Consider the following 23,761-nt stretch of genomic DNA (forward strand, 5'->3'; position numbering starts at 1 on the left):
CTTAATTTATATAACTACTCACACATTAGAACTTTGTTTACAATGGACTCAAAAAGTAGTAATCTGAAAATTATAGCATCAGCCCCTAGGGAATGAACAGGATGTATCCAACTGCCATAGCTGTGCCATCCTCCTGGGAAGCTTTTTACTATAACAACACCTGCATATCTAGATCCCCCCCACCATTTACACATGTTCAATTAACACATGACTGTGCATACGTGCGGCCCTGGAAACCCAGATACTGGGGAGGGAGACCTGATGAGCTTCAGCAAAGCCCCACTGAGCCTCTGACACCCTCTTTGGGGAGGGTCTCCTCATGAGCTGGAGGTGCAGCGGGGCTTTGCTGAGGCTCCCAACTAACAGCTGTAACGCAGGAAAGTGCCTGGTGCTAGTGCGCTTTCCCATGCATCAGCTGTTAGCTGGAAAGCCTAGCTGTGCTTCAGGGCAGCAGGGCTTGATTGACCAGCTCAACTGATGTGCGGGAAAGAAGTTTCCTTGTGCATCAGCTGTGCAAGACCCACTGTCTCTTTGGCTCCCGAGAGCTGGAGGGGCAGCAGGTCCTCCTTGACAGGCTCAGCAGACGTGGAAACACTTCTTCCTTGTGAGTCAGAGGGGCTATGTTGAGTTGACAGGCAACTCTCAATTTTATGCAATTTCACAGACATGCGCAGGGGTTCAGAACGTAACTCCTGTGTAAATGGGGAGTCACCTGTTGTACTTTCAAACACTATGCATTTATGGCTTAGGTTACACACTATAATTGCTAAAATCAACTAAAATAACAACAATTTTCATTAGTAATTTATATCAAAATATACTATACTTAACCAATAACAACTTGATGAATAACTGTTCCTAATGATGTTGCTGATAATTCCGCGCCTGTCTCAGCGTCTTTAATATATCCGGTGAATTTGCTTCCTTTGTAAGAATAAATAATCTTGTCATTGTACCACAGCAGCATAGATGATGATGCTCCAAACACAACTTCCATGTGCAGAGGGTCACTTGTAGGTGCAGGCAGGGAAAAATCTCTCAAGAACCATTGGGCCTCGTCTTCATTAAATCCTGCCACATATAATTGTGTGGAGGTTCTGCATCCAGTACAAGCCAGTAAGACTGAAATTTCAGAAGGGATTGAATCATAGCAAGCACTTATTACAGCTAAAGTAACGTGGTCTTTGAATCCTAACACACTCCTTAAGACATCTACTTCCATGACTAGAACAAACATATCAGTTATATTTCTTGATGGGTACATGAGGAATATTTCTGCTTTTGTCCACAGGACTGCTTCACTTAAATCTGATTCCAGCACCTTGGGCGTCGGATGAGATAGAGAGAGAAGCGGTGGGAGAGATAAATAATAAAATTCAGACACTGTAGGTATTGCTTAAAGCTCCGTCTTAAATTTATCATAAACAATATCAAAACATTCACTGAAAAGTACCATATTTTCCCGTCTATAAGATCCTCCCCCCTATTTTGGGGGACTCAATTTTAAGCAAATGAGGGGAGATGGCCCAAAGTTGTTGAGCTTCTTCCCCCCCCCCCCAGCTGCGGGCAGGAAATACTCCCTAGTTCGTTTCCCGAGTGCAGTGGCATCAGGGGAAGTTGCACTCCCGCCAGCCAACTGGTTGGCAGCACACAGCTTCTCCCCCCGCATGCAGCTGTGGGCAGGAAACACTCCCCAGATCATTTCCTGCTCGCTGCAGCATCGGGGGAAGTTGCAGTCCCTCCAACCGGCTGGCTGGCGGGTGCGCTGCTTCTCCCTCACCATGCCACTACCTGTGTATTGGATGACCCCAGTTTTTTGACACAATTTTTGAGTCAAAAAACCTCGTCTAACACACAAAAAAATATGGTAAAAACAGTTTGAGATATAACAGATTTGCACTTAAACACGGAGTGCATGGAGTTGCATGCAGATAAGAGTCAGTCCCAATATAAATAGTATTTTCCCCACCCCCAACTGTTATTTGCCATATTAGGAAAAATGTATGCCTATACACGTACATTTTTCCTGTTTTCCAAAATGTAAGGAAATCTGATCTGATTACAGATCTCCGTTTGCTCCTTTGAGGTAGGGGTTTAGAATCTTCCTTTCACTTTATTCTACTAGCCTTAAACATTGCACCTGTTAAAAATTCTTCTGGATATTGTTTTTTTGGCAGAACCTGACTACAACTGGTTCTGCCTTATAGAAAAGTTGCATTTTGGATGCTTCTTGCATCACCATGAGAATGGTGTGTGTGCTTGATGAGAATGACCATTTGTAGGGAAGTAGGGTGATGCTGCACAAACTAGGCAAGTGGTAGGCATATAAAAAATCCCATAATGAGGAGTTTGCTCAAAAATCCTGAAGGAGAGGAAACCTTTTGAAACTGCAGGAAAAACTTTGCACATAAACTGTCCAAGTCATTTCCCTAAAGCTGTTTGGCCTGTCTCAGCTATGTGCCTCAGCTCTTGGTCAGGAGGAGGAAGGTCATACTTGAATGGCTTCAGCGGACTGCTGCCATTTGGCTCCTGGTCACATTATTCCCCTTTTCTTGACATTCATTAAATTCAGTTGCTGTTGAATGCTATTTTGTGGCTGCTAACCTACTAACCAGACAGATCGAGTCTGGGAACTGAAGGAAAGCCCTTCCCCTTGCAGCCAGTGCTTTCTGAGTGTGCTACCTGTCAACCAAGAGGATATGCTTTACAGTGCTAAACTACCGCATCCTGGAAGCTCTGGGCAGCAACAGGCTGCAATGTTTTTTAAGTTGTGGTGGTATGAATAAAAAATAAGTCCATATGAACCCTCTAAAATATAAAATATTTTGAATAACTCACTTGAACTGGATAGTTCCTTAGACACCAGATTCTTTCTTTTATCCCAAGAATTCCTCTTTCTGGAAGTTTTTGTTGTCTTCCAACTCTGAACATCTTGTCATCGTTTATAAAATAAGCAGAACTGTCTATTAAAAATACAATGTGTACCTGTACTATGGCTACATCATTTACTTTCTGAGCTACAGCTGGATCTAATACAGTGGAGGGAAATGTGATTCTTTTTGTATGTCTGAACTCATCATGTGTTAGGAAAGCTCCATTATTTGTCACCACAACTGCTTTAGTTGTATGACATGCAGACCATGCTATCATGAGCTCAGTACCAGCTGGAGTCGAGATAGAGACATCATGTATGTTGACTGGAGGAATTTCTGATTTTGCCACGATAAAAGGAGTCCGGGCAACAAAACAACCCTGAAAAGTAACTGGTTTTCCACTGACTACTCCAATGAGGTAATCTGAAATGCTAGGCACGTCAATTTCCCAGTATCTAAAAATAGAAAAAAGCATCATATGATTACACTTTATTACCCTAAATCCAAGCATGTTAAATGGAAATTTCTATTAGGATCTATGTAACATAATTCCACGTTATCTTATAGGATTGCAGTGTATGTCACCATTAGAAAAGCAGCAGTTCAAAAATTTGTATTATCAATGCATGTAGAATACAGCTATTGTGAAACTATTCATATGCACCAAGCTACAAACATTGACAGATGATATACTAGAGTTTGGAAGGAGACTCCATTTCTTGAGCTATCTCATTTGCTCAAAAATCTGTGTATTGAGCAAATGACATAACTCATGCAGATGGCAGGCAGAATCTGAAACTCCACTCATAAAATAATAAAAAAATAGTCCTGTACGCAACAACGAGCTCTTTAGGAATGCTGAAAACAGTCTCAGCAAGCTCAAAACTAGGAATGAAAGAACTGTCAATTTCAGTTCTTTCAGATTCTCATTTTTCCAGTCTTAGGTTCTCCATATTTCTGCAGCAATTTGTGAATTTTCTTTTTCAAAATATTCATGAAAATTCATGGCATTTTAGTTTTAATTTCTCCTACTAAACACATTTTTGTGTGTAGTTTTGAGTAATACACACATTGTTGCAATTTATCTTAATACAATGCATTTTTGTATTTCATTTTCATAACTACATTCATTTTTATGTCCACTTTCTCCTAATATATGCATTTTGTAAACACTGTTTTGTTGGAGATCTGCATACCAAATTTCAAAAACTGTACAGTAAGTGTGAATTTTGAAGGGTGACTGTGTTTCAGTTCACATATTGTTTTGTCCCACACCATAAGAGGTTCCATATAATCGTGGGTGGCTCATGCAGGGTTTATATCTGGCCTGTGTTGTGCTTATTGATAATTGGGCTCATCTCAAGAGCAGTCCACCTGGCTGTGAAGGCATGGCTGCTGTCTGAATAGGGTTGGAAATGGTGCCTAGGAAACTGCTCCATAGCACACCCTCCTTTTTACACCTTCTCACCCCTTGCTTTTTCCTGTAAGACCTATTGCAGTCGTTAAGTGTCGTCAACAGGCTCATCACAGCTATCTGCCAATCACCCATTCCCACCACCCTTCTGAGTAATACCCCTCCCCACCTTCTCACTATATAGAAGGGTCTGGTGACTTCTGTTTCAGTGTATCTGAAGAAGTGTGCATGCACACGAAAGCTCATACCAAGAACTAACTTAGTTGGTCTTTAAGGTGCTACTGGAAGGAATTTTTTTTATTTTGTTTTGACTATGGCAGACCAACACGGCTATCTGCAACCCTCCTTTTTACTGTTACGCCAGGAGGATCAGCAGTGCATGTGAGTTCTGCCCACCAAGCTGCTTGCTGGTGGAAGATGGACTTCTCTCACCTTGGCTTCCCCTTCTTTGGGGGACTAAGGGGTTGTGCTAAATTCTCACCTTCCTCCAGCCTGGTGGAGTCAGAGTTTGGATTGCAATTTATGTATTTTTTACATATACCTCTTTAAAAAAGATTTTTGAAAGTGCTTATAAGATTAAGATCAAGGCTCTAGGCATGTTTTGCTTCCTGGAACTAATAGCCCTTGATGGGAATGTGCATGAGGCCCAAATATTTGTTCCACAGAAATGCAGGTAATGCTTAGCTTGATAACTAAGATCAGGAGAAACTGCTTTTAGGAGTGCAATCAGGAGAAGAAGATTTAATCTTCTTCCACATCATCACTCAAGTGACTTTTCCTCATGTTAAGAATACATATGCATTACAATATACATTCTCATTAGGAGGTGCATCAGATATGTCTATATGGATTTCCCTTGCTATACTGGGCCACGTATACCTCTAGGTTAGATTACTGCAACAAGTTCTATGTGAGGCTGCCTTGAGTGTATAAATCCAATCCTGGCCTGACTGAACTGGCTCCCAATTAGTTTCCTAATGCAAAGTGCTACTTTTGACCTAAAAATCCTTAAATGGCTGAGGACTGCAATACCTTAAGGACTGCCTCTCCCCATATAAACTGACCTGGACCCTGCAACCATCATATATTTTTGTTTTTATATTGTAAACTGCCCCGTGATCCTCAGATGAACAGCAGTATAGAAATTTAAGAAATAAATACACATTATACCCACAATAAGGGACGCGGGTGGTGCTGTGGGTTAAACCACAGAGTCTAGGACTTGCCGATCAGAAGGTTGGCAGTTTGAATCCCCGCGGCAGGGTGAGCTCCCATTGCTCGGTCCCTGCTCCTGCCAACCTAGCAGTTTGAAAGCACACCAAAGTGCAAGTAGATAAATACGTACCGCTGCAGCAGGAAGGTAAACGGCATTTCCGTGCTCTGCTCTGGTTCACCAGAAGCGGCTTAGTCATGCTGGCCACATGACCCAGAAGCTGTACGCCAGCTCCCTTGGCCAATAAAGCAAATTGAGCACCGCAACCCCAGAGTCGGTCACGATTGGACCTAATGGTCAGGGGTCCCTTTACCTTTACCTATACCCACAATATATGAAAATCAGCAGTCTTCTTTGTATAGTAAGATTATATACAACATATTTTTTTAAAATAAAAGACAATTAAAGGCTTCCACCAAGATGGCGAACTAAGGAGAGCACCCTCAGAATCTCTCCCAGATCGCCTGATGAACCCCAGGACCCAAGGGTACAAAACGGGAGAAGGCTGATCTAACCCTCGAAGGAAGGGAAAAGGAGAGAGGCAACAGGAGGGACTGCAAAGCACAGAAGAGGCTCAGCCACACACTGGCCCAGAGCTAGCCCTGTGAAAAGGGTAGGAGATACCCCTCTCATTCTGTGTCTCACCACCACCCATTTGAAAAATAAATAAATAAATAAAGGGTGGTGCCTAGGAAAGAGACGTAAACTGACCCCGCCCCAAAGCGGATCTTCGGAAGGATGATGCTCTCACTGCAACCCACAGTGGGGATCTGAGGATGTGAACTTCCCCAAACTTATACTGCCTATAACATTAGTTATTGGTATGAGCTTTCGTGTGCATGCGTACTTCTTCAGAAGAAGCATGCACACGAAAGCTCATATCAATAACAAACTTAGTTGATCTCTAAGGTGCTACTGGAAGGAATTTTTTTATTTGTTTAGACTACGGCAGACCAACATGGCTACCTACCTGTAACTATAATGTTAGTGCCTCACATCGAATATAACTGATCTGTTGAAAAAATGCTATGAACGGAAAACTGAGACACTGTATGTACTTTTGTAATTCAAGAAAATATTTAATTAAAACGATTGTTTAAAAAGACAAATTCAGAAAAATGTAAATGAGCAATACCCGTCATCTGCATATTCTGATTTTTCTGATTCTCTGCTGTCTTCATTGAGGTGAAACATCTTAACTGAAGGTGTTTGTCCCAAATTCAAGAACTGTCTGGAAAGTGTCTTAGAATGCTGTTTAGAAAATGGAATGAGTTGTATATTTTCAAAATTTGCTTATATATATTTAAAGTCTTATCTGTTTTCATATCTAAAATGCTATCTTTGAAATAGGTACTTCCCAGGACCAGGCTCAATATTAAATAAATATGATATCGACATTCCTTTCAGATAATAATTCTACATCAACAATCAATCGATTGGGTTGGAAGAGACTGGGATAGCTATCTTGGACCAGAGGAAATTTTAGCTTCAGTGATGTAAATCAATGGCCTGCTAGTGAAAGCAATTTGTGACCTTAATACTTTAATAAACTGGGCAAACAAATTATACTAAAAGTTGCTTTAAATAGAAGGTATGATTATTTATTTATCTAAAATATTTCTATACCATCCTTTGGCAGAGCTTCCAGGACAGTTTATGAAAAAATGAAAAAATACAACCAATACATAAACAACGTATTTTAAAGTTTAATTAATACAATTATATACTGGTGCAATTATTTAGTTGTATATAGCCCTTTGTTTCCATAGGAATATGGATATTTCATTACTTCCCATTTCAAGTTAGTTTATGAAGGGAGGATAACATACTTCTGGTGGTCCTTTCGCAGTATGGCTCATTTCTTTACTATCAGCATTTTCTGGGTCATAAATCCATACAACCAGAGTCTGGCAAATAAAAAATGAAAAATTTTGCAAATTTTGATGAATTTGAACAATACTGTTTCTTCCTGTGAATTATAGGCCATTTTGTGTTATAGAACTATATTAACCATGTATGTAAGCTGACTATTTAAAAGCAAATTAATAGTCCCTGCTTTAAAGTTTAAAGTTTTATAAGCATTCAGGTAAATATGATTTTCCTGTAACAAAGATATCCAAGTGCAAAAGTACTGAGAGTGCATTTCATGGCTGAAAACAGGTGAAAAGAGTAACTGAGATAACATTATGTTTTTAAGAAAAAGACATCAAGTAATTCTATGGTTTAGTAAAGTCACAGAAAACAGGATGTAGTGATGAAAATATCTATTAAAACAATATATTGCCATTTTGAGTATGGAGCCATAATTTAACCAATAGATTTGCTAGGTTTAACATAAAAAATTAATAGAGATAGGAAATTAATAATCTTCATAGGTGGAAAGGTGAGAGGGTATGTAAGAAGGGCTCATCCTTTTCTGGAAGGAGCAGCATGGGGCAGTTTGCAAAGGGCTGTCTGCAAACAGGAGGAAAAAGGCATGCACAGCCACACAAAGCAGACCCTTTTGCAAGGATCAGTTGCATGCAGGATATCTGCAGCCAATCATTCAAAAAGACACATTTTTTTCTTCCCTCCTGATCAGGTGATGTGAGAAGAATAAACAGCTGTCTTTTCAATGGGCTTTCCCTGCCATGACCATCCCTGCCACATTTGAGCCTCCAGAGAAGACTGTCTGAAAGCCCTTTGCAAATAGCAAAGTCCCTAAAATTGCGACTTCAAAGTTAAAGATTCAAAATGTTACATGATTCAGTCATGGCAGAAGTGTGCTGAGAAATCTATTGAACAAATGTGCACTGAATTGCCACCTAGCCAAAAGATAATAGATAATTCATTAGCTCAACATTACTGGGATAAATGCATTATTTTTCTAATGCATTCATATCATCAATTTATCTATAAATAAATCCATTAATTGTCACTATACATATATTCCGAACTCTAGTTCAATCCTAAATGCGTGTTTCTAAAAAACAAATTCCTTTAAAACAGAGGTGGCTAACATTTCACCCTCCAGATATTGCTAAACTAAAACTCCCATCATCGCTGAACATTGACCATGTTGGATAGAGATGGTGAAAGCTGCAGTTCACCAATATCAGGAGAATCGCAGGGTAGCCATCCCTGCATTAAAACAAATGAGTCTTGTTTCCCAAGAGTTTGATTCTAAATTTCTGAGAAGTAGTAAAATCTCCTAGCTAGATGTGGGGATGTGCTGCTGATGGTTGCAAAGAACCACTAACTGGTACTGGGCATACAACAGAACTGATGGTTATACAATTTTGCAAACATATTTGAGATTGGGGCATGTATTTAGAATCCCAACATAAAGCAATAAGACACATACATATCTCAGAGTTCTTACCACATGGTCGCTATGTAATGATGATCTACAAAGTAAAAAAACTGAATATTTAGTGAGCATAAAAAAACTTCAAAAAATGGTCAAAGATGCTTATAGCAAATGAATGTTGTTAATTCAACTTAATACATCTGCTTAATACATCTCCATTATTGATACACATATACATTATCATGTTTAGTGTGTATAATGAGGAAATGTTCTCAAAGAAAAAATGCAACTGTATGCAATTGAATATATCATGTTGAAAAGTATGTTTAATCTTACCTTGCGAAGGAAGTATACACATACCACAAAAAACAATCTAAATCAGCATTTATAGTCAAGTAGCGTTCCCTATCCTGAAATGTCTAAAAGGGAAAGGAAAGGAAGTTAGATATTTTATTCTGTTGCAAATAAAATAATTTTGCTTTACAGTATAAGGAGTTTGAAATCCACTGGTGTCAGTAATCTTGCATTTCACATACTGTAGCATGTTACAATTCTGTTTTGTCTACAAATTTTATCTAATTAAGTCACTCATAGTCAGAGTAGACCCACAGAAATCAATGGACTTAAGATAGAAACATACAAAGCTGCTTGTCAGACCACTAAGTAGCTAAGAACTGTCTACGTAGGGGGGCCACTAGGGGGCGCCTTGGAAGATGGTGGATATTAACATCTATCCAGCTCACACGAGGTAATTAGAGGCTGATTATGGGGAGTATATCAGTCTCCCTTCATCTCTCCAGGGGGGAGAGATGCCGTTTTCACCCGCTGTTGCCATAAATCACCCCCGAGTTCGGAAGAAGGAGGGGGTGAGGCACTGGGTGCACAACCCTCGGCGGGCCTCGGAACTCCTCCTACGCTGCTTCCAGGAGCGAAACTAGTTGCGTTACTTAAAAGGAAAAAAAATGGGAAAGATAACGCACATGCTTCAAGAGAGGCAGGAGGTTTTTATCTGCTAACAATTTTACCACTGAAAGGAAGAAGACTGAGACGGACTGAGAAGGAAGATTACATCAAAGTACTACAAATATGGTATGTGGATTGGAATGCCGGAACTAAGGGGGTGGGGAAACGACTTTTTATTTCTTTTGCTCTATGTGATTATTAATAACCCTCCCTCTGAAGATCTGTCGCAGAAATAAATTGCAAATGGGACTAAAAATGAATTGTGTGGGAATAATTATGAACTTAAAGGTTTTACTCTGTGAAGGATTTGGAAAGAAGAAGGGCTCTCTCTTGTGACGCAGAATGGAAACTTGATAAGAGACCTCTGTTGCTGGAGTAGGTCTTGGGGAGGGCAAGCCGAAGATATATTATTTTCGAGGAGATTGTGAACTGGAAGGGGCAGCCCTCCTGCAAAAAGACTAATTTATGATGCAACAGGTCGGAAAAGCTAAAGAGCGAGTTTCTAGACTGTATTTCATCGGAACAACAAAAATGGCGATTACTCGCTCGAGCGGAAAGGACTGTTGGAGGAGAGTGATTTACGAGAGAGCAGCACAAAGCCCACACAGAAATACAAATAAGACTGTCTTTTTCAACCCACTTGCGGAGCATATCGGAGGAAAATGGAAAGGAAAATGAGTAATGACAAGTATTGAGAAGAGGAGACTGGAAACATCATTCTTAATATGGAAGCAGAACAAATATTCGAGGATTGGACTCCTGCCAATCAAGAAGCCTGGGTTCCCCCCACAAAAATTTATAATTTGGAAAACAATTGGATTATATGATATGTATTGTTATAATTTGGACTAATTGATTTGATGTGTTTAATTTGGAATATGAAATTTAATAAAAAATATTTTTTTAAAAAACTGTCTACATAAATGGTGTTTATGTAAATGGCGTTTCCGTGTGCTCTAGCTTCCATCACGGTGCTCCGTTGCACCAGAAGCTGTTTAGTCACGCTGGCCACACGACCCAGAAAGCTGTCTGCAGACAAATGCTGGCTCCCTGGCCTGAAGCAAGATGAGCGCCGCACCCCATAGTCATCTTTGACTGGACTTAACCGTCCAGGGGTCCTTTACCTTCACCATCTACTATAACTGGTAGCAGCTCTCCAGGGTTTCAGGAGGAATCTTTCCAGACCTGGCAATATAGAGGACTGAACCTGAAAGCAAAGTATATGCTTGACTCGCTGAGCTATGGCCCATTCCCAACTCATTTCACTGGGTCAACTTATAGTATGACTTGGTCAATTATTTATTAAATTTGTACACAATCCCAAGAAGGATACAATTGCCTTTTTTGCCTGTCCTCCAATAATACTTTTGTCTTATGTCCTATTTTGTTGTCTACATTTCTTTTTCTCTTTACAGAGAATGACAATTTTCGGCCCTGGAAGGGGGTGGAACAGGCTTATGTGTGACTGCTGATGCACGTAGTGACCTGAAACACAGCCCCCTGTGCAAACGGGGAGTTGCTTGTACTACATCAGAAGATGCAAGGAGAAGGGTCAATGAATGATAGTTGAGGACTATACCCTTAAGATAACAGAACATGTGGCCTGGTATCTGTTCTGCCATCAAATCTCATAATGTGTTCTAACACTGGCTGTCAAGTCGCTGTACAAGCTTAATCAAATTTTTCCCCTCTCTAAGATGAAAAACCACCAGTGATCTATCTTTCTATCTGAATAACAAAGCAATTAATGGACTGAGTCAGTTCCAAATGGAAGAGTATAATACTTGAGTGGTATAAGTAAGTGGTATATGCCAAGAACATTTGATCAAGTCCTAGAGGTACATCTCTAAGACATCAACTAAGAACTTGTTATCCCTTTAGTTGATAGTTTCCTTTGATGGTCTTGAGTATTTCTTATGTTGTCCTATTATTTTATTTTTGCCTTTTTTACTGTAATTCAAATCTCAGATGTTTAAGATGAGCAGAAAACATTTAAATACATTTTAAAAAACCTTTTCGATATCCAGAATATACTCTCTTTACGTGCTTGCTCAAAAGTTAAGTTCCAACTTATGTTTGAATAGGATGGAAGTAAATTGTTGGTTCTGGGTCACAATTACTTTTTGAAGATACATATTAAAAGTGGATTATAAATAAAAAGTCTAAAAAAGCCTAAGGGAATGTGTGTGCACGCATATGCATATATATAACATATATATATACGCCACCACTCATTTCACCCTACTACTTGAGCAAGAAAAACTGTAGGTTAATTTTGAATAGGGAGCTACTACTAGCTAACTCAATCACTGTTACAGACACTTCAGGTTACAGATTCCACTAACCCAGAAATAGTACCTTGGGTTAAGAACTTTGCTTCAGAATGAGAACAGAAATCGTGCTCTGGCGGTGCAGCAGCAGTGGGAGGCCCCATTAGCTAAAGTGGTACCTCAGGTTAAGAACAGTTTCAGGTTAAGAACGGACCTCCAGAACAAATTAAGTTCTTAACCCGAGGTACCACTGTACCACAGTAGTAATTCAGGAACTAAACAGAAACTATTCACAGCTTACCAGAGACCCCCGAATCGTTGGTTTAACCATATGAGTTCCAGCAACTGGACAATTCAATTCTGGGGTAGGTGAACTAGCGTAATAAAAAATAAGTAACATGTCTAGTGTGAAGTTGCTTAGCACTGACACTATATTATAGCCCTAAATATATGTATTAGTTATAGAAAAATATATTGATCCATTCAATTGTAATGTGATCCTCTTATATGTTTTATGCATTTTATAATCAACAGCTTTAGCATCATAATTCCATATTTGCATTGACAAACCTCCACTCAGATAATTCCTAGCATTTTAATATTACAAAGTAACAGAGTAATGCTGCAAATTGCAAATATCCCTCTAAACAGGGGTGCTGGGTATAGGGGGCAGAAGGGGCTTCAGACCCTCAATATTTTGGGGCAGGGGGATCAGCCCACCTCAATACTGAGGGGGTCGCTACCCCCACCACTGGGTGAGTGCTCATCACCTGTATATTGAGGGGGCTGACATGCTCTGTGTGCCCCCGCCCAGGAGCTGGACGGGGACAGGGACGAGCGAAGGCAAAGATCGTCCTCCTGCTCCCCAGCCTCTGCCCAGCAGCCCAGGAGGCTGGGACCAGTGAGGCAAAGGGAACTGATGGATATTGCAACACCCCTTAAAAGGTTTGGAACTGGCAATATTAATTTGACCAATAATAAATGTAATAACTCTGATGAGACCCTGGACATATTTCCCTCTAAAACACCTGCACCTGCCAAATCCGATTCTATAAGAGATGTCCCCAGTACTTTTGACTCATTTTTTCTACTCAGATTTCTAACTCTGACCTATTAGCAGGCCTGACATAAAATCCTGTCACCGAGCGAATCATTCAGATTAGATCCCAGCTTCACAAAGCAGTGCAGGGTTGGCTGGGATCAGAGGAAGTGTGGCTATTGCAGCCTTCTCATGCTGCCCTGCCATGTCCTCACCATCAGGGAGTTGAGCCCTTTCCAAACATTCTTTTTAGGATCAGGAAAAGAAACAGTGGGAACAACTAAGCCCTTGTATGTCATTTGAGAATGGAGGCAACTACCCGTTGTTGCACCCATAACCTAGGTTTAAGGTGCCATTTATTTATGAATATTTATTGAATTTTATAACAAAGATACAGATCTCAATCATCATGTTATATACCACTGTTCTCCCTCCCCTCCTCTGGACTTCCCTCAACTCCCCCTCTGCTGAGTTATTTAGCTTTATTTATGGTATCCTGCTTTTCTTATATAAAAGTTCCCTTATCATTTCTCTAAGATATATGTTACTGAAATAAAGTTGTGAACGTTTTTTTCGAACCCTGCCAGTGAATCCAGTCCATTTTGTTGTTTCTGCAAATAGACTGTAAATGGTTCCCAGACTCTTTTGAAGACCTTTTTGTCCTCTCGTAGTTTCTGTTAGCTTAGCTAATTCTGCATAGTTCATCAATTTTTCTTGCCATTGTTCCTTTGATGGTATTTCTTCCATCTTCCAATATTATCCAATCAAGATTCTTGCCGCTGTTGTAGCATACATAAATAGTATCCATTATTCTTTTGGCAGCTCTTGGTTTGAGATACCCAACAAAAAGGCTTCAGGGTGTTTAATAAAGTTCATTTTGAACATTTTTTTCAATTCATTATATATCATTTCCCAGTATTTTTAATACATTTGCATTTCCACCACATACGATAAAATGTTCCTTCTTTTCCTTATACAGTGGTGCCCTGCAAGACGAATGCCTCGCAAGACGAAAAACCCGCTAGACGAAAGGGTTTTCCGTTTTGGAGGCGCTTCGCAAAACGAATTTCCCTATGGGCTTGCTTCGCAAGACGAAATGTCTTGCGAGTTTTTCCGACTTTCCCCCCTTCCCCCCCCCTTTCTAAGCTGCTAAGCCGCTTATCCGCTTATCCGATAAGCCGCTAAAAGCCACTAAACCGCTAATAGCGCTAATCCGCTAAGCCGTCAATGGGCTTGCTTCGCAAGACGAAGAAACCGCTAGACGAAGAGAATCGCGGAATGGATTCTTTTCGTCTTGCGAGGCACCACTGTATCTCCAGCATCTGTTATTTTCTTTCCTAAACATCTTTGCCATTTTCACTAGGAGAATGGAGGCAACTACCTATGTTCAGTTCCTTTCCAACCCTCAATGCCTTTCCAAGAGACTTTCACTGGCCACTGACAGTCAGGAGATGGAGATTCCAGGGTGTTTGATCTCAACTGGGAGAAAGCCTAATTGGAGCCTCCTGAAAAAGCCTTCTTTCCATCTGCAAGTCACTGTGGAAGAACTGCAATACCAATAACCTCCTGCAAAAGGACTTTTCTTCATCACAGACCTAGTCTAATCTTTATCACACAGCTGTGAGGTAACAGGGTAGAAATAATAAAGCCGTGCTAGGAGACTCTATGACAAAAGTCTATTATCCAAACCATGATTATTTAAAGGACAATTTGTGGTGGCGCTGTGGGTTAAAGCCTCAGCGCCTAGAACTTGCCGATTGAAAGATTGGCGGTTCGAATCCCTGTGGCGGGGTGCGCTCCCGCTGCTCGGTCCCAGCGCCTGCCAACCTAGCAGTTCGAAAGCACCTCCGGGTGCAAGTAGATAAATAGGGACCGCTTACCAGCGGGAAGGTAAACGGCGTTTCCGTGTGCGACTCTGGCTCGCCAGAGCAGCGATGTCACGCTGGCCACGTGACCCGGAAGTGTCTCCGGACAGCGCTGGCCCCTGGCCTCTTAAGTGAGATGGGCGCACAACCCCAGAGTCTGTCAAGACTGGCCCGTATGGGCAGGGGTACCTTTACCTTTACCTTTATAAACATTTTAACATTCCTCATGTTTCCAGGTGGCAGTTTGTCTTCTGTGTGTAAAGGTAAAGGGACCCCTGACCATTAGGTCCAGTAGCGGACAACTATGGGGTTGTGGTGCTCATCTCGCTTTATTGGCCAAAGGAGCCGACATACAGATTCCGGGTCATGTGGCCAGCATGACTAAGCCGCTTCTGGTGAACCAGAGCAGCGCAAGGAACCCGTTTACCTTCCCGCTGGAGCGGTACCTATTTATCTACTTGCACTTTGACGTGCTTTCGAACTGCTAGGTTGGCAGGAGCAGGGACCGAGCAACGGGAGCTCACCCCGTTGTGGGGATTCGAACTGCCAACCTTCTGATCGGCAAGCCCTAGGTGACAAATCCTTTTAAAATCAATAATCCACCTGCTCTATGGGTCCAGAAAAATTATCTGTTCTCCTAGTTAACAAAAAAACATGGATTTCAGTAGTAGCAAATTCCATTTTCTTCTTTCCTTCTCCATACTCCCATATTTCCCCCCCTGCATATCCCTCTCAGACTGCCTCTGACGGAATGTTTTCTAACTATGTGTAAACCTGGGCTATTTGCAGAAGGGGCTAATAAGAAGATCATTGAATTTATCACTGCCCAAGTCTCATAAATTTTCAAAGGGGGATATTGTTGTCCTGTAGCCACCATAAAGTGGGGAAACCTTTTCACTGAGTAAGCAAGCTTAGTAGGACCAGTCTGATCACTAAAGGGACTGTACTGCCTGAAGAAGGGAGTGTGAGATTAGGGGCCTGAGTCTATACTGTGGGTGAAAGCCCAATAAAGCTGGAGTTAGAATCCTAGAATGTAGAGTTGGAAGGGACCACAAGGCTCATCTAATCCAACCCCCTGGAATGCAGCAATATTTTGCCTAATGTGGGGCTTGAACCCACAACCCTGAGATCAACAGTCTCATGCTCTACCAACTGAGCTAATCCCAGCGTAGACAATATAGCATGTATTGTCTTCAACTGGGGCTCATGTTTGAGCATACTCCCCATGGAGCACATAGAACACAGGGCATTCACTATTCCACTCCCCCAGGACAGCCCCACATCTGTGTTACACATTTTTGCATTCCTTACCTTTTATCATCAATAGTACATAATACGGAAAATTCCCATTCAACAAATGAAGGCCCTTCATACACTAAATGTATCTAGACAAAGAAAAGATAACTTGGAATCACTCAAGCCCAAAGCTGCCAAAATGACTTTAATCAAATATTGGGAATCCTGGCACAAATTATTGTGTTGGATTTCTGCATGAATTAGAATTCAGCAGTGAATTCTCCAGCCTACTTTTGTAAATTTTTGAAAGCTATGACAGTGGAATGACCAATTTCTGGGATGTTCCTTGTTACTAGGGATGGGTCATGGTTTCCCACTGCCCCCACCAGACCTCCCTGCCCCTCGTAAGGGAGAAAATTGGGGCAGGCAAAAGTCACTTGACTTTCGGGGTGGGAATGAGTAAAGTTACAGTAACAAGGTGGTTCAAGGTTTGACCCAGTTCTACTTGCCAAATTAGATCTTAGCCTATGTATGGACAGTAGTCTTAAACATGAAGTACTTACACCAGTTCTTGCAGTAAATAGAGTATAATGCCCTACTGAAGTTTCATATCTGAAAAGACAGTAAAAAACAAGGTGCTCATTAACAAAGGCAAAACTCTTCATAGTTTTTCGATGTTAATGAGCACACGCACACCTCTATACTATACATGCAGTTTGTGATTTAAATATCTTGGCTTCCTTGAGGAGCCCTGGTCTGATCAATTACCAGTAGATATTCATTGCTTCCTTAAAGAATTACTGTATCCAGCTGTCTGCTTTATCTGTTGGTATCTGTTGGATTTTTTGGCCTATTTCCCCTTCTCAGGTATGAATTGAATAAACCAAGAGAAGCAGAAAATATTTGAAGGTCTCTCTGCTGATCTCACAGGATAAAGCAGTCCCAGGCATGTCCTGGGAGTGTGTTTGCCAGACGACCTTCCCTTCGCCTAATTTGTCAGCCGCCTTCCATGTCGGAGAGTGGGCGCACTGGCTGTGCTCACTTTCACTATGCCCACCACTGGCATGCAACCCTCGGAGGGGATTCCAAATGCGGCTCTCGGACTGAGAAGAGTGAGCAAACCGAAGTACAGTGGTACCTCGGGTTACATACGCTTCAGGTTACATATGCTTCAGGTTACAGACTCCGCTAACCCATAAATATTACCTCAGGTTAAGAACTTTGCTTCAGGATGAGAACAGAAATCGTGCTCCGGTGGCACGGGAGGCCCCATTAGCTAAAGTGGTGCTTCAGGTTAAGAACAGTTTCAGGTTAAGAACGGACCCCCGGAACGAATTAAGTACTTAACCCGAAGTACCACTGTAACGGCCCCTGGGTGGCAGGCTAGGGGAGTGCTCTACCTCATATCTGTTACTTTTCTCTTCACAAGATGCAACCTGCACTCACCATGAGGGCCGCTCGCTACCCTGAGCCATGGACACCCCCACTTCCTCGTTTCCCCTCTCGCACCCTTGAACCTGCCTCTCTGACATCCCCTTCCCAACCCGTTCAGCCCCCCGGGCCATCCTTCTCTCCCGCACCTCCACACTGCCCAGCATCCCTTCAACCAGAGGCAGAACAGCAGGGGCTTGGCCCACACAAGCGGGGACAAAAAGCGCGCCATCAGCGCTGCCGAAAGAACGGCCTCCAAACCGCCGTTAGCAACCGACGCTGCCTCGCGCTCGCTCTGCGTCTACTAAGAACAGCGCGGATGGCCACAGTGGGGCGCGCGAGCAGCGCGCCGTCCCACCAGCTGAGGCGAGATCCGGCTCGACTGCGTTTCCCAGCATGACCCGCGGCCATTTCACGGCGAGACTGCGAAGTTAGCCGCGCGACACTATGGGCAGCGTAGTTCCTTCTATATATGGGCACGAAGCGCCGGCATTTAACATATTATGCAGATGAAGGGGCGGGCCTCCTGACACGCGCAGGAGCGGGATGCCAAAGGGAGGCCGGTAGGCGGCAGCAGGAGCCGGAGCGGGATGCGGCAACTGTGAGGGAAGGCGGGGATGAGGTAGCCGTCGCCGGCGGAGTCGGGCGCGCCGCTTCCTCCTCTGCTCCTCGCATGTGCCTTAAGAGCAATACGGAAACCTTCGCCTGCGGGAGCCATGTCTGAAAGCGGCTCCACGCCCGCCGCCGCCGCCACCATCCCCAACGGCGGGGCCGCCTCACGGCACCCCGGCAATAAAGTGGCCGTGGTGCTGGGGGCACAATGGGGCGACGAGGGCAAAGGGAAAGTGGTGGACTTGCTGGCGCAGGACGCGGACATCGTCTGCAGGTGCCAGGTGAGGAGCCGGGCGGGCCGAGTCACCTTGAACTCTCCCGGAGGCGCGCGCGGAGAGGCGACGGGCCGCAGAGAGAGAACGAGAGCGGACCCCCCGCGGCTCTTCCCGCCGCCGCCGCCGCCTCGGTTTCTATAGTAACTGCCGCGCTCAGGCCGGGCGCCGCGCTTTTTACCCGCCGCCCTGGTCTAACCAGCTGGCCGTCAGGGCGAGCCTCTCCCCTTCGTTTCCCCCATAGCCGGCTCTTCCCGCTTCCTCCATTGTTGCGACTGAGCTGGGCTGCTGCTTCCTTGCGAGCGCCTGGAGCCGCCGAGCCGCCTCCCCACCCCGGCCGACTACGCTGCTTTGTGACGGATGGCGGTGGGGAAGGACGGCAGCGACCTGTTCCTTCCCTTCCGCCCTCCCCCCGGTGTTTCTTTTATCTCTTTCTACTCTGACGGTTACGGCCATTTCCCGCCGTCCGCTTCTTTTTCTCCTCGGGCAGCCCTGCAGTGCAGCAGCGGCAACCCTTCGCCCAGGCGAACGAAATGCGGCGGAGGAAAAAAGGCGGCTGAAGGAGCTGCTGGCAAGGCCTTGGCCAGCCCCTTCGCCAGGAGGTGTTGTCTTCCTTGAGGCTCCATCATGAGTTCACTGGCGGGAGGAGAGGTTCATCTCAGGTGTTCCGCTCCTGTTGTGTTTCCTGCCCAAAATAAGAAACAAGCGTCCTCCTCTTTTCTTCTGTGTGATACCTGATGTCTAAAGAAAGAGATCCTAGACTCAGGCTTCTCTCTTTTTCTCCCTCTTCTTATGGCCAATCTGGTATAGCTAATTTCTTCCAAGTACGTGGATAATGCTGCTTAAATAATACAGGTACTGTAATGGTAAGATCCTAAATTCAGTTGAAAAATCCTTATCAAAACGTCTATTGTCTTTCATTAAGTGATTTTGATGGAAACAGATATCCAAAGAACAGGTAATGGCCCTGCAGTCTCTATCAGAATTGCAACCAAGGCTACCTAGGATCCAAAGTGCACCATGTGCATGCCTAAAACTCTGCTTTGCATACACAAAACATGGGTTGTTTTCATCTTACTAATGCAGCCTCTTACACAGCCTTAGGATTCTCCAGAAGGGCAGAGGAGGGGTGGAGAAAGAACAGGAAGCTCAAGAGGTGGTGATGCAAAGTGCCCTGTTGAATCCATAGAAGTTCACACACAATTCTTTGGGTGCTTTGTTTCTAAATTGTAGTCTGTGTATTTCAGAACATGCTCAGGGTGGAAGTGCTTTCTCAGCCTTAAACAATGAAGTAGGAATTCTGTGCTTAGGAGTTGAAAAAATCAAAAGACCTGTCATACCTAGACTACTGTACTTAGAAAAAACTAAGGCTGCCATGTTGTTGTTTTTAAGAATCTGATCCAACTGTTTTGCACATGACACTTCTCTTATACAGATGTAAAAAAGAAAGTATGTGCATAATCCTGTGTAAATATATTTGCCACAAATATTGATGGGTTGTATTCAGTTAAGCCCTGCTCAAAAGTAGATCAACTTGATGTTAATGAACCTAAATTAGTCATGGCTGTTTACTCTTAGCAGGACTCACTTTGAATACCACCCCATATTTAGAGGTTACAAAAGTTTATATACACTTTTCTTTTTTATCTGCTCCAAATGTAAGCACCTGCTCATTTCATAGTTGGTTGTGTTGAAATTAGTATACACTGTTATGCTCTGTCTCACTTTTCTGAGCTGTGAGAAGTTCCAGGGACATAGTGTTTATCTGGATTTCCTTCCATTTCAGCAGAGATTTATAGAATTTTGAATTATTTTACTTTTAATTACACATATACAGTGTCATATAAAATCTCCAGAGACAGGCAGTTCTCAAGACTGCTTTCTCTGCCTGAACTAGCAGATCCCCAAATCTCAGCTCTGTGTCTTACTTGAAAATTATGCAGCAGTCTGCTTTGTTCCCTTTCCCAGATATGCATTCTCCTAGATTGCATTATCCCTAGCTGTAGAGTGGGTAGATGGGTGAGATAGAAAGCTACTTTGTACCAAATCTGACCACTGATTTATCTAACTTAGTATTGTTGACACTGGCTAATACATGTACTGTAAGGTGTTTTCAGGGTTTCTGACAGAAGCCTTCCTCAGCCTAGCTTTGAAGATACCAAGGATATCTGGCATGCATATGCTATACCCAAGGGCGCTTCTCTGTTGCTGGTAGAGGTGGCAGGGCACCCAGCATGAGGCCAGCTCTGGCTCTACTACTGAACTATGGCCCTTCTTTTCAGGTGGAAATATATCGCCTGACTATCCTGGGTTATTAATGTAAGTAATGTAAAGGTAAAGGTACCCCTGCCCGTACGGGCCAGTCGTGTCCAACTCTAGGGTTGTGCGCCCATCTCACTTAAGAGGCTGGGGCCCAGCGCTGTCCGGAGACACTTCCGGGTCACGTGGCCAGTGTGACGAAGCTGCTCTGGCAAGCCAGCACCAGCGCAGCACACAGAAACGCCGTTTACCTTCCCACTGTAAAGCGGTACCTATTTATCTACTTGCACTTAGGGGTGCTTTCGAACTGCTAGGTGGGCAGTAATGTACATTCACCCTAATTTACTATAGCCTGAAAATCTGAAGGAGTGACGGCTTAGGCTGCAATCCCTTTACTCTCTAAGTGAGGAAATAGGACTACAGTAAATTGTAAATTTACTACAGTAAATATACAGTAAATTGCCTGACTATATTTATTTCCCTGTGTTTATGTATTTGTGGACCAGATCTTACAAGATCTGTTGAAGCCAATAAGAAGCTACATTAAGGCAGATGAAGCAACATTTTGAAAAGTGAGTTGCTGACCCATGCTCTTCTCTAAAAAATAATATGTTTGTGTAGTTTAACTAGGACTTAAGAGTTGGGGAGACAGGGAAGCACCAATCTTTCTGTGTGATTCTTGAGAACTACCAGTCCTAGAGTTCCTTGTGTGTTGATTGGTGGGAGAGAAAAAGCACCATAATAATTGCTGACATTGATCCCAAGGACAGTGAAAGCCAGTGTTGCTGGTAGGATAAATGGGTCTCAAATATATGTGAATAAATGTCCACTTAATATGCTACAGTTCAGTTAAATGTCATTAGTATTATTAAATGTATTACTTACCCTTCACCAGCAGAGTTACAGCAATTTAAAATTCAGAATTATAAACATTTGGAACCAATTACAGAATAGGTCCAGTACTGAAAACACATATCTTGGGTGTTAAAGGCCAGGATAAAGAGGTACATCTTCAACATTTGCTGAAAGCTGTATAAGAAACCAGATGCACCTCTGGGGGAGAGAATTCCATCACTTAAGGGCTGCCACAGAACATGCCTTTTCTCACCCGCAACTTCTGAGGGAAGAAGAACTACCAAGAAGCCCCTCTCTGCAGATTTTCACAAGGGGAAGGGGGCCTGTAGAGGAGACAGTCCTTCACATATTTGAAGTATAAGTCATTTGGAGTGTTAATCTAGCATGAAAACAAACAAACTGGTAGCCCAATACAGCTGTTCTAGAACATGGATTATATGAGTTCTGAAGGTAACACAGACATTAATCTGCCTGCTGCATTTTGAACTTGTTGAAGTTTCTGAGTTTTCTTCAAGGGCAGCCCTCATAAAGATAGTCCTACATATCTTTTGCAAACTGTCAGTGACTGGCAGAAGCTGAAAATTTTCAGCAAGTCTTAACATTTATAAAAAGCTGCACTCTTAGCTACTATGGGGCAAAAACAGTTAAGATCCTGGCTTTTTATCTGTCTGGTGTGAACTTGCAAGATAAATAAGGTTTGAGAAATAACCATTGGTTTTGCAAAGAAAAATACTAGAAAAATAAAATTTTCAAGTAAATTGATCACTTGAGAAAGAAGGGAAAAGATTGAAAGGCTAATACACTTTTGTTAGGACAACCAAAAAGTGTCAAAATGGTTGGCAAACCTTGTAGAACGCTTCTTCATGTTGGACGTTAAGAACACAAGAAAAGCCTGAATCAGAGCAAAGGCCCATCTAGTCCAAGTATTCTGTTCTCACAGCACTCTGTTTTGCAACAACATTGGAAGGCCACAAGTCCCCACCTCTGACTTAAATAATAGTCCTATTCACAGAAATCTGAAACCTTAACAATTCTTAGAAGTGAGATTTTTAACACACACAATCTCATCCCAGTTTGTTCTTTTAAATGGTGTTTCCAATGCTTTTGATTTGCTGATTATGTCTTTAAATTGCTTTCTCTGCTTTGATGGAACAACCTTTCAGATAAGGAGAAAGCAAATTAGATTATTTGCTGAAGTGATAACATATCATCAGTGTTACAATACAGTACAGCATATGCTGCACGTTGTTTTCTTGTTTGCATTTAAATGAAAATGTATAAATGTAGCTTGTAAAAATATTGTGTACATTTGATAATCTGGTCATAAAGTGTGTCTAAAAATCAGTGTGGTGAGTCTGATTTCTACTGAAGTGCAATTAATGGCTAAACCTTGAAGTCTGTTTAACTGTTGAAGTAGGGAACAAGAACCACACATCAGTTTCTCATTGAGCAACATTCTGCGTTTTCTTACAAAGATCACATACTACCAAGTCATTGACAGTATTACTTCATAAGCATATTTCCCCCTTATTCATCTTTACAGAACCACTGCACCTTAGACTATGATGGGTTATTAGCATTAGGAACAAGTATAATACACCCTGAGTAGAGATGTGAAGGCCTGGGAAAAGTACTGGAAAAATTGCAGGGAAGCGGTAGGTTTTTTAAAAAAATCTGGTCCCCCCTCCCATCACATCTCTAACCCTGAGCATCTCTTCATATTATGCTTTGCTTGTTTGCAGCCATCATTGGAAGGAAATGATAGCTGTTGCATTTGTGTAAAGACTGGGCAAATTGTAATTTGGACAGAGTTGGATGCCACAGAGCAAGTCCAATGGAGCGCTGTTTGATCCTTCTGTACTGGATGGGTTTCAATTACTGTGGTCTGAGGATGTGGCAAGCTGATTGGAAAATATGCAACTAACCACCTGCCCCTTTCACCTTTGCCTGTCTTGGCTTCTTGGACTTAGCTGTAGGGGGTTGATTGGGTGTGTCTGAGGATTAATGCTTCCCTGGAGGAGAGAAAGTACCCGCCTTGTAGTGGTGCATTAAAAAGTGGTCTTTAAATAGACCTCCCTGCAGTCAGATGTGTTGGACAACTATCGCCCAGTAACAAATATCCCCTCTTTGAGCGTGTTGTGGCACAGCTTCAGATATGTTTGGGAGAAAG

General features: G+C 42.6%; 2 protein-coding genes across 5 annotated transcripts in view; one reads left to right on the plus strand and one right to left on the minus strand.

Moving 5' to 3' along the window:
- The window catches only part of CATSPERE (catsper channel auxiliary subunit epsilon), a 51,392-nt gene extending 32,067 nt beyond the window's left edge, over nt 1-19,325 (minus strand). Inside the window, exons 1-10 of one of the 3 annotated variants that reach the window (XM_079969489.1) lie at nt 17,743-17,952; nt 16,726-16,774; nt 16,238-16,311; nt 12,324-12,396; nt 9,126-9,208; nt 8,844-8,886; nt 7,330-7,407; nt 6,636-6,751; nt 2,839-3,328; nt 832-1,321 (exon numbers count right to left, since the gene is read on the minus strand). In XM_079969489.1, coding sequence (XP_079825615.1) covers nt 832-1,321; nt 2,839-3,328; nt 6,636-6,751; nt 7,330-7,407; nt 8,844-8,886; nt 9,126-9,208; nt 12,324-12,396; nt 16,238-16,311; nt 16,726-16,774; nt 17,743-17,825 — 1,579 coding nt within the window. In that variant the 5' untranslated portion in view covers nt 17,826-17,952. Of the gene's footprint in view, nt 1-831; nt 1,322-2,838; nt 3,329-6,635; nt 6,752-7,329; nt 7,408-8,843; nt 8,887-9,125; nt 9,209-12,323; nt 12,397-16,237; nt 16,312-16,725; nt 16,775-17,742; nt 17,953-18,658 lie in introns of those variants that run through there. The other 2 variants (XM_079969487.1, XM_079969488.1) reach the window with 2 other exon arrangements.
- Nucleotides 18,180-23,761, plus strand: part of ADSS2 (adenylosuccinate synthase 2) — a 28,821-nt gene continuing 23,239 nt past the window's right edge. Inside the window, exon 1 of one of the 2 annotated variants that reach the window (XM_079969544.1) lies at nt 18,180-18,486. In XM_079969544.1, coding sequence (XP_079825670.1) covers nt 18,310-18,486 — 177 coding nt within the window. In that variant the 5' untranslated portion in view covers nt 18,180-18,309. The remainder of the gene's footprint in view (nt 18,487-23,761) is intronic. The other variant, XM_079969543.1, reaches the window with a different exon arrangement.

Source organism: Podarcis cretensis (assembly GCF_951804945.1).
Source record: "Podarcis cretensis genome assembly, chromosome: 3".
NCBI lineage: Eukaryota > Metazoa > Chordata > Lepidosauria > Squamata > Lacertidae > Podarcis > Podarcis cretensis.